The 18330-nt window shown below is 41.2% G+C and overlaps 1 protein-coding gene across 2 annotated transcripts; it reads right to left on the bottom strand.

Annotated features, from left to right (window-relative positions):
• Window positions 1–9542: 9542 nt before the first annotated feature.
• On the bottom strand, window positions 9543–15080 carry MBL2 (mannose binding lectin 2). Of its 2 annotated transcripts, XM_005225352.5 has the most exons (5): window positions 15041–15080; window positions 13785–13983; window positions 13280–13396; window positions 11876–11944; window positions 9543–10865 (listed from the first exon to the last, which is right to left on the bottom strand). In XM_005225352.5, exons 2-5 carry the CDS (start codon window positions 13972–13974, stop codon window positions 10492–10494), a joined length of 750 nt encoding a protein of 249 aa, XP_005225409.1. In that variant the 5' UTR covers window positions 13975–13983; window positions 15041–15080; the 3' UTR covers window positions 9543–10491.
• Between the last annotated feature and the right edge of the window lie 3250 nt (window positions 15081–18330).

Below are 18330 nucleotides of genomic sequence, written 5' to 3'. Positions count from 1 at the left end.
GAAAAATAAACTCTGACACTGTTTTCACTGTTTCCACTGTTTCCCCATCTATTTCCCATGAAGTGATGGGACCAGATGCCATGATCTTCATTTTCTGAATGTTGAGCTTTAAGCCAACTTTTTCACTCTCCACTTTCACTCTCATCAAGAGGCTTTTTAGTTCCTCTTCACTTTCTGCCATAAGGGTGGTGTCATCTGCATATCTGAGGTTATTGATATTTCTCCCGGCAATCTTGATTCCAGTTTGTGTTTCTTCCAGTCCAGCGTTTCTCATGATGTACTCTGCATATAAGTTAAATAAACAGGGTGACAATATACAGCCTTGAATCAGCCATAGGTATACATATATGCCCTCCCTTTTGAACCTCCGTCCCATCTCCCTCCCTATTCCATCCCTCTAGGTTGATACAGAGACCCTGTTTGAGTTTCATGAGCCATATGACAAATTCTCCTTGGCTATCTCCTTGGCTATACATTACATATGGTAATGTAAGTTTCCATGTCACTCTTCCCGTGCATCTCACCCTCTCCTCCCCTTTCCTCATGTCCATAAGTCTATTCTCTATGTCTATTTATTCATTGCTACCCTGTAAACCATCTCCCTGCTTTTTAATATGCTCTCTGGGTGTATCACAACTTTTCTTCCAAGAAGAAAGTCTCTTTTAATTTCATGGCTGCAGTCACCATGCAGGGTGATTTTGGAGCTCAACAAAACAAAGTCCGTCACCGTTTCCATTGTTTTCCCATCTATTTGCCATGAAGTTATGGGACCAGATGTCATGATCTTAGTTTTCTGAAGGTTGAGTTTTAAGCCAACATCTCTTCTTTCACCTTCCCTTTAATTTCCTTAGTTTCTCTAAAGTCTCTTTAGTTTCTCTTGGCTTTCTGCCATTAGGGTGGTGTCATCTGCATATCTGAGGTTGTTGATATTTCTCCTGGGAACCTCGAGTCTAGCTTGTGATTCCAGCCTGATGTTTTACATAGTGGACTCTGTATATAAGTTAAATAAGCAGGGGGACAATATACAGCCTCGATGCATTCCTTTCCCAATTACAAAGACTAATCACTGCAGATGGTGACTGCAGCCATGAAATTAACAGATGCTTATTCCTTGGAAGGAAAATTATGACCAATCTAGATAGCATATTGAAAAGCAGGGACATTACTTTGACAACAAAGGTCCGTCTAGTCAAGGCTATGGTTTTTCCAGTGGTTATGTATGGATGTGAGAGTTGGACTGTGAAGAAGGCTGAGCGCTGAAGAATTGATGCTTTTGAACTGTGGTGGTGGAGAAGACCCTTGAAAGTCCCTTGGACTGCAAGGAGATCCAACCAGTCCATTCTGAAGGAGATCAGCCCTGGGTGTTCATTGGAAAGACTGATGCTAAAGCTGAAACTCCAGTACTTTGGCCACCTCATGCGAAGAGTTGACTCACTGGAAAAGACTCTGATGCTGGGAGGGATTGGGGGCAGGAGGAGAAGGGGATGACAGGGGATGAGATGGCTGGATGTCATCACCAACTCAATGGACATGAGTCTGAGTGAATTCCAGGAGATGGTGATGGACAGGGAGGCCTGGTGTACTGTGATTCATGGGATCACAAAGAGTTGGACACGACTGAGTGACTGAACTGAACTGAACTGATAACCATCATTAATAACTTTGGATTTCAAAATTTTAAGTTTATTAGAGTACTCTGTCTCATGTTGTGTAAAGCTATACATGTTAGCTTTCCAAATACAAAAAAAAAATATTTTTTTAAGGCTTACTCTTTTTTTTTATTGGAAGATAATTGCTTTACAATACTGTGCAGGTTTCTGCTATATATCAACATGAATCAGCCACAGGTATACATATGTCCCCTCTCTCCTGAACCTCCTCCCATCTGCCTTCCCATTCTAGGTTGTCACAGAGCTCTGGGTTGAGTTCCCTGTGTCACATAGCAAATTTCCACCTGCTATCTGTTTTACATTGGTAGTGTGTATGTTTCTATGCTGACCTCTTAATTTGCCCCACCCTCTCTTTCCCCTATTATGTCCACAAGTCTGTTCTCTATGGTTGCATCTTCGTTGCTACCCTGGAAATAGATTCATCGGTATCATCTTTCTAGATTCCAATATTTGGAATACAATATTTTTCTTTCTCTTTATTATTTCACTCTGTATAGTAGGCTCTAGGTTCACCCACCTTGGGGGAAGATCCCCTGGAGAAATGAAAGGCCACCCACTCCAGTATTCTAGCCTGGAGAATTCCATGGACTGCATAGTCCATGGGGTCACAAGGAGTCGGACATGACCGAGCTACCTTCACTTTCACCCACCTCATTAGGACTGACGCAAATGCATCCTTTTTATAGCTGAGTAATATTCCATTGTATATATGTACCACAATTTCTGTATCCATTCATCTGTTGATGTGCGTCTAAGCTGCTTCTATGTCCTAGCTATTGTAAAAAGTGCTGCAATGAACATTGGGGTACATATGTATCTTTTAATTATGGTTTTCTCAGGGTATATGCACAGTAATGGGATTGTTGGGTCATATGGTAGTTTTATTCCTAGTTTTTTAAGGAATCTCTAAACTGTTCTCCATAGTGGCTGTATCAATTTACATTCCTACTAACAGGGCAAGAGCACTCTCTTTGCTACACATCCTCTCCAGCATTTATTACTCTTGATCTCAAGTTGTTATTGCTATGGAAGCAAGTACCACCAGTTGATCCACTGGAATTATTGATATGTCAGAGTTAGTTAGAAACCATCATGTAGTCATACTCCTTTCATTCCTGGTAATGAATCCTGGTAAAAAAACATGAATTCATCTGGTACAGAATGCCGTTAAAGCTGAGTCAGAAAACAAACAAACAAACATTATTTTTGATGAAATTGCTCCTTTAAACTCTTGTATGAAAATCTTGTATACAAATCCATGTAGGATTTGCATTGAAACAAAATCATTTTAGTTTTGATAAGTGTTAAAGTAATTAAACAAGGAAGGTATCAGACTGGGATGGCTCTGGCAGCTTATGTAAGCAAACTGAAATCTAAGACAGGGTCACTGAACTTGAACCTGAGAAAACAAAGCTTAAAAACAACCAGTAACAAACAGCCAACTAGGCTTTCCCAAATAAGGCAACTTCTCAGGCTATAGCCAATCAAATATTTGTTTGCTTTGTTTCTACATGTTCTCTACAACAACAACAAAAAACTTTCACTTATCTTCTGTCAACTGAGCATTCCTAACTACTTTCAGTATGGTGCCACCCTATTCAAATCAGTGTTTGCTCTTATAAAATTTAATTTGTCTCAGCTTGCTTTTAGTAGTTCAAACACCCAATGCTCCATTTCAGTCATATATAAGATGCTCCAGGCCCTGCTTGCATACAGACAATATCAGCATGCCCATCACCCAGAAGGCAGGATACCTTAATGTCCACACGTCAGAGCCTGGATGCAAGCTCTGGCTTGTACTGAACAGTGTGGCCTGGCCCTGCTGCTACTGGAATATCTTGGTGATTTCACTCTAAAATATCTCTTCTAATTTTGCTGGTTCAGAAACAGAAAATGAAGCTCAATGTTATGGAAGAAGTTTCAATTGGAATATTTTTCTGCCAAATGTAGCAACAGATGTGTGTCTGTCTGTATATGTATGTGTGTGCATGTATGTATGTGTAGAACACATTTGTATCCATTTTCAGCATCCACCTTACAAGTTATCTCTTCATTAAAGAGTATGATGTGTTCATTCTTTTGTTCTTTCCATGGCCATTCTATAGCTGAGAACTCTGATGAAGACCACAGCAGGAATGGAGACAGGAATGGAGAGGCTGGCCAAGCTGCTGGGTTAACAAAAGTGCAGAAAGAAACCATTCTTGGCAGGGAAGGAGGATCAAAATCAAAATACTGCCAACATAAGAGGAAAACAAACTATCCATGCTAATACAGGTGATGAAGATGCTATTTTTGAAGACCTAGAACTTAGCATATGCATAAGCTGGTACAGAAGGTAAGGGCCCATTATCAAGAAGGCCACATTTTAGGACAGATATGAGTGAACCGAAATTGTAGAGGACACAGAAAAGAATCAGCTGGCTGAAGGCCTACCAGAATGAGAGAATTCCAGTGCTCATAAGCTCAGGGCTTCCTCCCCTCATCTTTCTATGACAAGGTGACCTTCTGGCTCCTTAGAGAAGACGGATTGGAGGGTGCCTTGAGCTCACAGGCAACCTTCAAAGGGGATCAATGCTGCTTGTGGCCACTCTGTAGAAACAACACAGGGACAAGCGTCACGTGTTCTTCACAATCCTGTGGTTTTTTCACTCAGCCCTGCCTGAGGAAAACCTCCCGTGCATAGCTATACTATAACACAAGCCAGATCACTTAAAAGAAATTTATCTTCTCAAATTTCTTGAGTCCAGAAGGCTGAAATCAAGGTGTCTACAGGGCTGTAGTCACTTCAGAGGCTGTAGTGAAGAATGTGTTCCATGAATCTTCTAGCTTCTGTTGGCTTCAGGCATTCATTGGTCTGTGGCTACAGACTTTAATCTCTGTGGACACATTGCTTTTTCCTCTTCTGTGTGTCTTCTTCTCTGTGTGTCTACCTACCAACTCCCCCTGTTTCTCTCATATAAGGATACATGTGATTATTCATAGGGCCTACCCTGAGAGCACAGGGTGATCGTCTCCTCAAGAGCTTTCTCTTAATCACCTCGCATAGGAGGTACTAGTCACTCTTTTGCCACAAATGGTAACATTCTCAGGTTCTAGGGATTAGGACAAGGATATGTCTTTGAGGGCCATAACTCAGTCCACTGCAGTACTTATCACATCAAATTGTCCACACTGAGGGACCCAAACTGAAATTTCCCATTCAGCCATAGGTGCCCTGAGGGCTGGCCTGAGAAAGTTCATGCTTAAGACAAACATGAACCATCTTGACTTTCTGATGCATTTGTGACTCAAAGACTGTGAGATGGGACCACACAGTTTATGTCCTTCCATAACCAATCTCCACATACGTTTCTCTGCCCTGTTCAGTATAAATCAGGATTCTTTTCAAATATTATGCAATAAAACTTTAAAAGGAGAGAGGGAGATACAGGAAAGAGAAAGAAAGGGAACGAGATATAGAAAAAATGCAAGCAGAACACAATATGACAGAAAAGAACATTTCTGATGTCAGAGAATGCAAATTATCTAAGGCTTTGTTACCTCAAAGCTGTAAGAAAGCAGATTTGGGAAGATCCTAGAGCCAAAAGGGCTCCAGAAGCATAGGCTGCAGAAGCCTCCCCAGCAGCTGTAACAACTCGGATCTCTGAGAATAATTGTCCAGTAGACACCAATGTGGACTCAAGGGAGCTTACCAAAGGTGAGAGGCCTCAGAGCATAATGGAAGGTGCTGGAGCAGCAGTGGCTCCAAGGTACCAGGCCTTGGTAGCTATAGGACATGCATGGTGGGAAATGAGAGAGAGATGGGTCATTGCATCTAAGGATGAAACCATGAGCTCTACTGGGAGCATTGCCCCACGTTGTGTGTGGGATGTCCTGTTCTCTTAAGGCAGTGGAGGCTGCTTATAGGAAGAACCCATGCCACACTTTGCACTGGAAAGAGATATTTGAGATCAGGAGATTTCAAGGAAGTGTCAGGGTTCTATGGGGAAGAAAAGATGTGGTCACAGGAAAATAAAGGTCAGGTCTCATGATCTCATGTGTTCCCTTTTCTCAAATGTTGCAGCATCTCAAAAGTCACTCGCTGAGTGAAAAGGCAATATTTGACGCTGCTTTGTCCCTGCAATTACAGGAACTGATAAAAATCACCAAAAATGGGAAAATTTTCCCAAATGTGTTAAATTGAGTGTGGCCTAAGCACTGTTACTGACTGTTACCATGGTGAAAATGGGCTTGAGAGGGTTTCTCTTTTCTGTTTTTGTATTTTGTATTTGTATTTGTCCCCTACAATAAAAAGAATATCTTTTTTGGGTGTTAGTTCTAAAAGGTCTTGTAGGTCTTCAAGAACCATTCAACTTAAGCTTCTTCAGTGTTACTGGTTGGGACATAGACTTGGATTACTGTGATATTAAATGGTTTGCCTTGGAAACGAAAAGAGATCATTCTGTTATTTTTGAGACTGCATCCAAGTACTGCATTTCGGGCTCTTTTGTTGACCATGATGGCTACACCATTTCTCCTAAGGGATTTCAAATGCTGGAAGATGATGCTGTGAAAGTGCTGCACTCAGTATGCCAGCAAATTTGGAAAACTCAGCAGTGGCCACAGGACTGGAAAAGGTCAGTTTTCATTCCAGTCCCAAAGAAAGGCAATGCCAAAGAATGCTCAAACTACCACACAATTGCACTCATCTCACACACTAGTAAAGTAATGCTCAAAGTTCTCCAAGCCAGCCTTCAGCAATACATGAACCGTGAACTACCAATTGTTCAAGCTGGTTTTAGAAAAGGCAGAGGAACCAGAGATCAAATTGCCAACATCTGCTGGATCATCAAAAAAGAAAGAGAGTTCCAGAAAAACAACTATTTCTGCTTTATTGACTATGCCAAAGCCTTTAACTGTGTGGATCACAATAAGCTGTGGAAAATTCTGAAAGAGATGGGAATACCAGACCACCTGACCTGCCTCTTGAGAAACCTATATACAGGTCAGGAAGCAACAGTTAGAACTGGACATGGAACAACAAACTGGTTCTGAATAGGAAAAGGAGTACATCAAGGCTGTATATTGTCACCCTGCTTATTTAACTCATATGCAGAGTACATCATGAGAAACGCTGGACTGGAAGAAGCACAAGCTGGAATCAAGATTGCCAGGAGAAATATCAATAACCTCAGATATGCAGATGACACCACCCTTATGGCAGAAAGTGAAGAGGAACTAAAAAGCCTCTTGATGAAAGTGAAAGAGGAGAGTGAAAAAGTTGGCTTAAAGCTCAACATTCAGAAAATGAAGATCATGGCATCTGGTCCCATCACTTCATGGGAAATAGATGGGGAAACAGTGGAAACAGTGTCAGACTTTATTTTTGGGGGCTCCAAAATCACTGCAGATGGTGATTGCAGCCATGAAATTAAAAGACACTTACTTCTTGGAAGAAAAGTTATGACCAACCTAGACAGCATATTAAAAAGCAGAGACATTACTTTGCCAATGAAAGTCCGTCTAGTTAAGGCTATGGTTTTTCCAGTGGTCATGTATGGATGTGAGAGTTTGACTGTGAAGAAAGCTGAGTGCCAAAGAGTTGATGCTTTTGAACTGTGGTGTTGGAGAAGACTCTTGAGAGTCCCTTGGACTGCAAGGAGATCCAATCAGTCCATTCTAAAGGAGATCAGTCCTGGGTGTTCATTGGAAGAACTGATGCTGAAGCTGAAACGCCAATACTGGCCACCTCATGTGAAGAGTTGACTCATTGGAAAAGACTCTGATGCTGGGAGGGATTGGGGGCAGGAGGAGAAGGGGATGACAGAGGATGAGATGGCTGAATGGCATCCCCGACTCGATGGACATGAGTTTGAGTGAACTCCAGGAGTTAGTGATGGACAGGGAGGCCTGGCGTGCTGTGATTCATGGGGTTGCAGAGTTGGACACGATTGAGCGACTGAGCTGAACTGATTTGTATTTGTATTCTGTTTTTGTATTTTTCTGTTTCTGCCTTTAGTCGCTGCTTTCATGTGGAAAGCAGCTTTCATGCTTTCTTTCATAGCGATGGTGTGGCTTGTGACCTTTTTATATGTCTTTCCAACTTCTCAAACCGTGGAATTGTGGAGCAGGGATAGGGACTCATTTTGAAGTGTCAAAAGTCCTGACTTGCAAGGGTTGGAGGAGCCATGTGCTCTTAAAGTGCTCTAGGCTAGGTTGCTGAAGAAGGACTCGGGCTCCACAAGATGTCAGTGACACCCTTCTGGCTCAGTCTGAGCAGAATCAGAAAATGAAAAATGAGATCAGGAAAAGTTAAAATAAAATTTTCAGTCTTGAATTACTACATGGGGTTGGGAACTTCATCTTTAGATTGCTTGCCTTGTGAATTCAGTTCTCTGAAGGATGTAAGAAAAGTCATTTATTTTATGCTTGTGTAGCTTTCTTGGCTTTTGTTTTGAGAATGGGGGTTTGGCTTTCAAACCCTTTACATGTTGGAGCTAAAACAGGAAGTATGATTTTTATATTATCCAAATGTTATCTTTCCTGTAAACATAGTAAAGAAAGAAGCAGTGGGCAGAGTAGATAGTTACAGCAGTCCTCTCAGATGTATTCTCGATAAAATTTTTGTAAAGACTAGATCCAGGAATTAGGTGGATAATAAGGCTTCTGCTTATAGGTAAAATAGAGTAGGTTACAGAAAGCCGTGGCTTCCACTATAATAATTAGAAAAAGCCAGAAAAAGTTAATCAAGATTATATTTTAGTCATATCAGAGTACTGTAGAGCACTGAAAACAAGGTAAACTGAAGTCTATTAATATATTATAAATAATGCTTCCAATATCTAGTTACTGATAAATACTTGTGCCTTTGGGGGACATTGCCAATTCTGGGGTTAAGACTGACCTTAGTGTGGCAGAGGAAACATGCTGGAGAGAAAAAAAAAAAAAAAAAAAAACTGGCAAAATATTTAGAGTCACTAGGGAAGGTGTGACAAATGGAAAATTGAAGTTTTTCACACTGAAAGAAACTTATCCTCAGTGAAAAAACTGCAAAAAGGTATAACAATCTCTTGAAAGTGTACACCTAAAATATTAACTGTCCATACAGCAATGACAAGAGTAATTTAGTGTGGAGTTTATGAATATGTAACAACAGCCAGATATAAAGCAGGAGGAGAACAAGTGGAGTGAAACTCTAGTGAGATTTGTGCATTGCTTGGGAAGTAGTCAAGTATTAGTTTATGATGCAAAATACTAAGGCAATAATGGTGTGTATGATAATCCACAGGAGAATCACCAAGAGTGTTCAAGTGTCTGACTAAATATCAAATAGATAAGATGGAAATAAATATGATTAATCCAAAATAAGGCAGGAAAGAAGGAATAAGCAAAAAAAGAATGGAGTTGATTTTAAAAATTAAAAAGCTATATTTGAACCAGTTATATTAATAATTAAATTGAATGTATATGAATTAAACTCTTCAACAGAAGTCGAACTCAAGATAACATAGCTGTTAAATGATAGAGCTGTAAATCCAATGTAGATTGTCACATTAGATATTCAAAAGAGCCAAACGTATGTTAATAAAAGAGAAACATTCTAAATATAAGGACAGAAGTAGGTGAATGTAACATAATGGGAAGGCACATCTCATGAGAGTACTAAACGAAAGAAAGCTGACGAGGGCCCTTTCATTAAAAAAAACATTGGTGAAATAACATTGCTAGGAATACAGAGGGTATTTAAAAATGAAAAGAGAAAAAAAAAATAAAAATGAAAAGAGGAATAAAGATGTAAAAAATAGTAATCCTAAATTTTTAGGTGATTATTAATATGGTTTCAATATAGAGAGAACAAGAAATGGCAGAAATAAATGAGAAACAAATACACAATCATAGTTGGATATTTTAATGTACATTTTTTAGAAACTGATTTTAAATGTTCAAATTTAGTAAGATGTTATAAACATCAAGCTTAACGTCCTGGCCTGATGTTATACCTATCAGCTAAAGAAAACACATGATTTAACATGCACAAAGTACATGTACCATTCAGTTCAGTTCAATTCAGTCACTCAGTCGTGTCTGACTCTTTGAGACCCCATGAACGCCAAGCCTCCCTGTCCATCACCAACTCCCGGAGTCCACCCAAACCTATGTCCATTGAGTCGGTGATGCTATCCAACCATCTCGCCCTCTGTTGTCCCCTTTTCCTCCTGCCCTCAATCTTTCCCAGCTTCAGGGTCTTTTCAAATGAGTCAGCTCTTTGCATCAGGTGGCCAAAGTATTGGAGTTTCAGCTTCAACTTCAGTCCTTCCAATGAACACCTAGGACTGATCTCCTTTAAGATGGACTGGTTGGATCTCCTTGCAGTCCAAGGGACTCTTAAGAGTCTTCTCCAACACCACAGTTCAAAACCATCAATTCTTCAGTGCTCAGCTTTCTTTATAGTCTCAAACAAAAATGAACAGCCTAGTTAAATTAGATACTTAATGTATAATCTTACATGTAATGTCTGACTCATAGTAAACATTTTAAAATATGTTATTAGTACTCCCACTATTACTGCTGTTGCTACTATTACTACCATTATTTTGTTGTTCCTGAAATGATTATTATTAGTGACTGGGTCTGAACCAGAAACTCTTACACCACTATAAGTCTCTTCACGCTTTTCAGTTCCACATCTCATCATTCTCAATCCATTCTTATTGTCTCTGTTTCCCCACAAAAGAGCAACTCAGTACTGGGTGTGTGAAATTGACATAGATTTATCCTCCAAACCAGGTTGTGGGCCCATGAGATGAGTAAAGGAACAGGAGGACTTTAGGCTCATTCTCCCTCAGAGAGAGAATTCACAGACGGTCAAAAAGGAGGCGGAACAAGCGATGTCATTCCATGTGCCGTCCGACAGAAGTGTCACACAGTGCTCCCCAGGAGAAGCGTTGTTAGGCTCGCCATCATTCCAGTTTTGGTAGGTCACCCCCTTTCCTGTCAGATCCACAAATTTGCCTTCAGTCTCCTGATCTGTGATGCCCAGGAAGGCCTCTTCAGTGACTAAATCCTTGAGGGCCCTGTTTTCTTCAGCATTCATAGGGGTGGCCACACGGCCCTGGAACTGTGCACACAGAGTCTTCACTTCATTAAAAGGCATCTTTTTACCATTGGTAAAAAATGCCTTCTTCCCAACTCTTTTGCCCAGAGAGAAGATTAGCCCTAAAATGGGAAAATATAGATGACATGGTTTGTTTCTAAGTCCAGCCCAAGATATTTTTCTGGATGAAAGTGTCTATAGTACAGATGCCACATAAAATATGGTAGTTGCATTTGAATTATAGAAAAGCAGTGGATTTAAAAAAATTTTAGTTTAAAGATCTCATATGCAGTTTTTAGGATATACATATACCAAAAAAAATAAAAAAATTGCTGTTGTTTACCTGAAATTCAGATTTAACTCAGTAAGCTTTTTTCTGGTTAAGTCTAGCAGCCCTAATCTGAACAGATGGACTGGAACAAAGGCCTTTGTCTCTTTGGACCATATTCTAGAACACACATAATTTAGAGTTCTAAGTTTTAACCCAATAGTAACATAAATAAATGTAAATGTCTTAGAATATTTGTCTCAGGGCAAGTAACAGGTTAAACCCCATTGCCAGTTCTCAGGACCAGCGTAACAAAGGGAGAGAGGTTTGGCCCATTTTCAGTGACCTGTATGTACACTGTACACTGTGATATAAAGAAGCAGAATCGGGGTCTCTGGTATTAGCATGCATGGATGCTCATTTGGTCAGCTGTGTCTGACTCTTTGAGGCCCCATAGATTGCAACCCGCCGGGCTCCTCTGTCCATGGAATTTTCCAGGCAAGAATACTGAAGTGGGTTGCCATTTCCTACTCCAGGCGATCTTCCCAACCCAGGGATCAAACCTGCGTCTCCTACATCTCCTGCATTGGCAGATGGAATGTTTACCACTGAGCTACCTGGGTAGCCCTCTCTGGTATCAGACTGACTAAAGTTTATAAGTTGCTCTGCTACTCATTAGTTCTATGCTTTTGAGCAAATTATGTACTTTTTCTTTGCCTTCATTTCTACCAAAAGTTGTGAGGATTTCATGAAATCAGAATATGAATAGACACCTATCCAGGTACTAGAAAATTAAATATATTCAATAACTGTTGTCTTTCACTTTACCAAACTTCAAGCTGCCTGAAAAGAGAGAAGGCTTACAGTTTTTGATCTGGTTCAATTCAGATTGTAGAGTTGCTCTTTCTGAAGTAGCCAGGCGAATATAGTCACCTAGAAAATTAAGTGAAAGAGTGTTGTTAAAAAGTTATCTTAGAACTATAAGGGGGTAGGGTACCTTTTGAAACTAAAAAAAATAAATAAATAAAATTAAAAGTTTATTTTATATTGATATTTGCTCTTTGAAAAAAAATGAAAAATATCAAGAAGCAAAAAGAAGGAAAATTGTCTTTATTTCCATCTAACCCAAAACATGACTCTTCATCTGTTGAATGTATGTGAAGACACTTTATAGACACATACATTCCCACACACATACACATACATACACTCCCTGTTGATCTGTTAATAGCATTATAGCTCTCCACATGCCAAGCTAGTCACTAATTGTTTTATTTCTCCAAACAAATAGCTCTATCATGGACAAAATTCTGGAACAAACTGATGGAAGAATTATTATGAGCTGGTGAATCCTGACTGTAAAGTCTACAGAGTTTCATCTTTGGCGATGTTTTGTTTTTATTCATTTTGTTGTTTGTTTTTCCCTGAGTTTGTCCTGTTAATCAGTAAACTAGGATTTCTGTGAGTTGTCCATTATCCATGGGGGAGGGCATGAGACAAGCTATGTGTAGTAGATGGCAAAAATGACTTGGATATGACACAGCTTCTCTGAGGAAATGGAGTCTATTCCCCACTCCTTGAATCTGAGCCGGCCTTGGGACTTGTGTTGACCAATACGGTGTGGCGGAAGCAATAGTGTATGTATCCCAAGCCTTAAGGAGGCCTTAACCTTCCGCTCTTCCTTTTCATCTGAATCCTGTAATCACCTCTGTGTGATTAAGGCCAGGTGAGTCAACTGGAGGATGAGAGACCCACGGCTCAGGCACCTTCATCACTCCAGCTGACGGGCGCCCAATAGCCAACATGTATGTGAGACCACACATGAGTGACTCCAGCTGAGACCAGCAAAGAAATTATTTGATTCACAGAATTTTGATTTAAATAAATGGCTGTGTGTTGTTTCTCATGAAGTAAGAGATAATTGACATACCATGTATCTACCACTCTTGTGAAAATAGGCATAATAAGCCCAATGCATATATTCTCCCTTTTGGATCAAATTGTTTCAGTTGAAGGATATCCAGGGCTCAGATCCTCCAGCAGGCATCTGGCGAGGGTTTGGCTCTGAACGGTTTGTGACTCTGTATTCAGGAATTGATAGGAACCCCTGAGGCTCTAAGTAACCTAGAGAAGCTGGAGGCTGCTTAGTCAGGAAGCAGAGTTGGGCATCTCCCCAGGAAGCAGCAGAAGGGGCATGTCCCACATGATACTTGAGCCCACAGACCCCAGGGGACTTCAGCCTGGCCCTTGCTAAAGTAAACTCCTTACCCATATTTTCTCCAGGGTCTCCTTTTTGGCCTATTGGTCCTGGTATCCCAGGGATCCCTGGCGTTCCTTGAGGCCCCATCTTTCCAGGGGGGCCCTGCGAGCCTCTGAGTCCTTGACCTGTTGGAGGAAAAAGGAAACATGACTCAATATTTGTGTTCCTCTCTATTTCTCAAAAAAATATGATGCCCAATCCCTTCCCAGGGGAAAGGAGACACTGAGCTAGGGTTAACTTTTCTGAGCTGCTGTTTGTAAGGATCATAGAAGAAAGGCCTCCTATGTCCCATGGGATGTCTTGAGGGTCAACTCCCTGAGCCGGCAGGACCACCAGGTGTCAGCAGTTCCTGTGTGAGAGTCTGGGATGCCAGAATCAGAGCCGTATCTCTGTTTCAAATGATAATATGTGGTTGAGAGTAATACAAGCAGCATGCATACATTACCCTCCTCCCAATCCAGGCAGTTTGCTTTGGGAGATAAAGTCGCAGAGAAAGAACAGCCCAAACTGTACCTGGTTCTCCCTTTTCTCCCTTGGCACCATCACGCCCATCTTTGCCTGGGATGCCATTGATGCCCGGAGGACCACAGGCAATCACGGGGCAGGTCTTCCGGATGTTCTCACAGTTCTCTGTTTCTGTGTCTGCACAAGATGCTGTCACCGCAGTCAGGAGAAGAAAAGGAAGTGATGTAAACAGCGACATGATCCTCACCTTGGTGTAAGAAAGGTCAAGGGAGATTATCTCATCTTGTTCTCTTTATCTACACGTATTTACTGAACCTATAACCTAACTGGGCACATGTGATGTAGAGATGGATAGTCCATTCCTGGCCTCCAAACTGGGAATTTGGAAATGTATTAATACATTCTTCAATGACACTGGTTAATTAATACTTCAACAAAGGTGGATGTAAATAATTGCATTGTTGAGAGGAATGAGTCACCAGTGCCTGTCCTCTGGTGTTACTGCAGAAATCTCTGATTATGTTCTCTGTGTCCTCTGCAAGAGCAAATAGGCATACTCATGGCCAGAGACTCATGCCTGCTGGCTTAGGGAGTAATCGTGAATGGAGACCTAGCTTGCTCTTGCACTTCTCCCACTTGGGCCCTACTGCTACCTGCATCCCATCCTTATATCTGGACAGTCCTTTGCCCTCAGTGCCAGATAACCAACATCTACTCAGTGGCAGGCACTGAGCTGCGAGCTAATGATCCAGGGAGGAAGAGTCACTACTAGTTACTAACCCAGCCACAACTAACTTGAGTTTGCTTTCTCTTGATGTTTGTTTCTCACTGCAAGAAAGACTTGCCAGGGGGAGAATTTTCTCTGGAAATTTCTCACTGTCTTAGCCCAGGCAGGATGCTAGATCCCTCTCTATTTCCTGGCAGGTATTCCTATATGTCAAGATCACTGGCAATATTCCTTGAATACCCTTCTCATTTTTCAATCCTAACATTTCATCTGATCTTCAAAGTTGTTTTCTAGACGTCCCTCCCCCAGGAAACCTCAGCAGCCCAGGATCCAGGATCTAGTCCCTCTTGGCTCTCTTTGAAAACAAAGGTACAATCTCATTTGCAAATGTTCAGGTGAATCCAGAAAAGTTCCAGATGCCCCAGCATAAGCAGAGAAAGAGACACTCCAGCATGGCTTCTACTTGCCCTCTCCCCACCTCCCCCCACTCCAGAAAGTCTCTTATAGGCCTCCAAGATCAAGTCAAAGCGCTAACTATATGACCCAGGACCCCAGATCCATTTACCAAAGTACTCACCAGGGCTTCTGCAGATCAGGGATATAGTCACAAGGAAACTGGCCCTCTAGCAGGGTGCTGGCAGATGCCTTAGGGTAAGGGAGGAGGCTGGGCTTGGCAATACAAGGTCCAATCAGCCTGGTGGACAGGGACAACATGGGCCTGCCTGGCCTTCAACCCCAGATTAATAAATAATTCTTCTTAGAAGGATTTCCCAGGGGCTTCTGGTACAATGCTGGGTGGCAGTTTTCTTTGATACTGCACAATTCCCACTTCAAATTGTCAGTATTTTGACAGTTCTCATTTCTGGGCCAATGTGAGTTGGTTCACATGGTTAATTATGTTCAAGATTCATGTCTTCAACAGAGAAACATAAAGATACCTATGAATGCACTCATGCTCGTGCATACTAACCATACACACACACACACACACACGCAGACGTGCACAGACACTCATCCATGAAGGCGCAGCAAACACCCTGCTGCTTTTGACACACCAAGACCACCCCTGTCTCAGGCTCTGGACTTGGTCTTCACCCAGGCTGAATGTCCTTTGTCATGTCACTGGCTGGCTCTTTCTCTTCTATTGAAATGTTCCTGCCTCAGAGAAACCTGTGTTGACTACTTTAAGTGGTCCTGCTCTCTATCATCTTAACTTTATTTTTTTAATATTTCTTATATTCCATGATGTTGTATTCTATCCATTCACTTTACTTTTCTAGCTTTTATTCTGGTAAGTGTGAACAACATACAATTTTACCATTTTGACCATTATTAGGTGTACACTTTGGCAGTGTTAAGTCCATTCACCAAGTGAATGGACTTATTATCCCAAACTGAAACTCTGTATCTATTAAACAGTATTTCCCTATTTCCAACCCCAAGGTCAGCCCCAACCCGTGGTGACTGCTGTTTTGTTTTTGTCTCTATGAGCTTGGCTACTCTAGGTGTCTTATATAAGTGGGATCATACAGGATTTGTCTTTTTTTGACTGACTTATTTCACTTGTCTTAATGCCTTCAAGGTTCATCCATGTTATGAAATGTATCAGAATTTCCTTCCTAAGTTTAAAAAATAAATATGTGTAAATAACACATTTTGGAAACATCATTTTTAATAGCAAATAAAAAAAGACCCTGGGAATTACCCAGTTATCCTTCAACAAGCAAATGGATAAATAAACCACGGAAAATTCACAGGAAAAAAAGCAGCAATTAATACAATAACTTGGGTGAATTTCAAAGATACTATGCTAAGTAAAATCAATATAAATTTGGAAGTTTATAGACTGTATTATTCTTTTCATATAATATTCTTGAAATGGCACAATTAAATAAGGAAGACCATATCAGCAGTTGGCAGGGAATAGGGCTTCAGGGAGAAGATAAAGATGCTGAACAAGAAAGTTTCATTGTGGGTGATGGACTAGTTTTGTCTTAATTGTGATGATTAGACAAACCTATCATGGCAATAGCATTTCATAGAACTAGACACCAAGAAAAAAGGAATTCAGATAAATAATGGTTAAATGCAAGTAAAACCCATATTGTATTGTTTTGATGTCAGCTTGCAGGTTTTGATACTTGTACTCTGATATGTTAGATCCTACCATTGGTGAATGATGGAGGAAGAGCACCTGAGACTTTTCATTATGATTTCTTCAACTTGTCTATGAGACTAAAATGATTTCAGATGAAAAAGTTTCCAGAGGGAGTCTTAAGGAAGTTGTGGGTGATCTAAAGACTATCCTTGCTTCATTCAGTGCTTTGTCCAAACTTCACAATGGGAATAGTCTGTGCAATGGCTTGAAAGTGAGAAAAAGTAGGCCAAGTTCCCAAGGATAATATTAGTTAGTCTTATTGGTCTTATAGTGTGGAGCCAAATGGTGAGAGATAAGGCATAAGCCGATTGATGATATGACTTACAAACTGTAAGACTTTGGACCTCCAACCAAAGGTCATTAGAGAAACTCCAATAGGAGAGGAAGGATCACAGTTGAATTTTCAAATCTTGTTTTGACTAAAATATGGAGAATGATTGGAGAGCATGAAACTGTTTTTTCGATGACCTGCAAGGAAGTACTTTGCTGCTGTTGTTCAGTTGCCCAGTCGTGTCCAGCTCCTTGTGACCCCGTGGACTTCAGCATGCCAGGCCTCCCTGTCCCTCACCATCCCCCAGAGTTTGCCCAGGTTCATGTTCATGGCATCGGTGATGCCATTCTCACTACCACCTAAATGACAGATGATGGTGGCCAGAATCAGGGTAAAAGAAATTAGATCAAGAAACTGGATACATTTGAGAAACATCCGTAATGTATAATTGACAGAGCTTAGGAATTGGTTGAGTGTGAAATAGCAGAAAAAGACATTTGTTTGGGCACACACATTTCTGACTTGAATGTCTGAGTGTCATTCTACTGACTGAAGGAGATATAATGGATACCTTGTAAGTGGATGGCTTGAATTATCTGCCAGTGGTCAAGAAGGATAGAGCAATAACTCTGAAGCAACATCTATTCAATTCTGGACATTTCTAATAGAGCTGTCATAAAATGTCCTTTTAGGGTGGTGAGGGAACCCATCATAAGAGTTTCAAATAGAAGTTGCAGAGCCATGTGGTGAGGGTGTGGTAGAGGCCTCCAAACACCACAAGAAATATGGATGAGACTTCCCCCTCCTCCCCTGCCCACCAGATCCTTCCAACTAGCCTGTCCTTGGCTAATGAAAGGTCTCATTTCCTTACTTCCTGCTGACCCATTCCATAGAACTGAAAAAATGTCCAGGGTGGTAAAGAGCCAGATGCCTGAAGCAAAGGGCAGAGACTAAGAGATCCAGAGCTTAAAACCGTCTGCTGGCAACTTGTTCGTGTGTCTCCCTTATTCTTCAGCATCCAGACTTTCCCCTTGTTCCTACTCCAAAGTGGCAGGAGGTTGAATGAGGTAGAGGACTGGAGGTGCTGGCTTTGATCACTGTATTTGTTTGCATTGAACACTTAGTCCAGAGGTCACGAAGCTTCCTGGAACTGTGCTGGGAAGGGATAGACATCTGGATGAGAGTCAATCTGAAAGTTGAGCCACTGTTCTGGCTACAGCTGTGAGTCTCATCTCATTTCCACAGTCTCCAGGAGGCCTTTTCTATCAGGAGATGCCCTCTCCACCTCCTTCAGTCCCAACTGTCCAGTCTGCACTTTGCTTCATAGATAAGATCACTGCATGTATTTGTTCTGGACCTTAAGCCCTTCCCAGCACTGCCTCTACTCTGGCACCTCCACAAAGACAATGATGCTGCCTCTTTGATCTCTAGAAGGACT

The sequence above is a fragment of the Bos taurus genome, chromosome 26 (assembly GCF_002263795.3).
Source record: "Bos taurus isolate L1 Dominette 01449 registration number 42190680 breed Hereford chromosome 26, ARS-UCD2.0, whole genome shotgun sequence".
Classification (NCBI taxonomy): domain Eukaryota; kingdom Metazoa; phylum Chordata; class Mammalia; order Artiodactyla; family Bovidae; genus Bos; species Bos taurus.
This window is presented reverse-complemented; position numbering and strand designations above follow the sequence as displayed.

Coding starts and splice junctions, on each gene's coding strand:
- MBL2 (XM_005225352.5), bottom strand. CDS start 13,974: ATGTCGCTGTTTACATCACTTCCTTTTCTTCTCCTGACTGCGGTGACA. Junction 13,397..13,784: donor GGGAGAAAAGGGAGAACCAG/GTACAGTTTGGG, acceptor TTCCTCCAACAG/GTCAAGGACTCAGAGGCTCG. Junction 10,866..11,875: donor ATTGAACCAGATCAAAAACT/GTAAGCCTTCTC, acceptor TTCCCATTTTAG/GGCTAATCTTCTCTCTGGGC.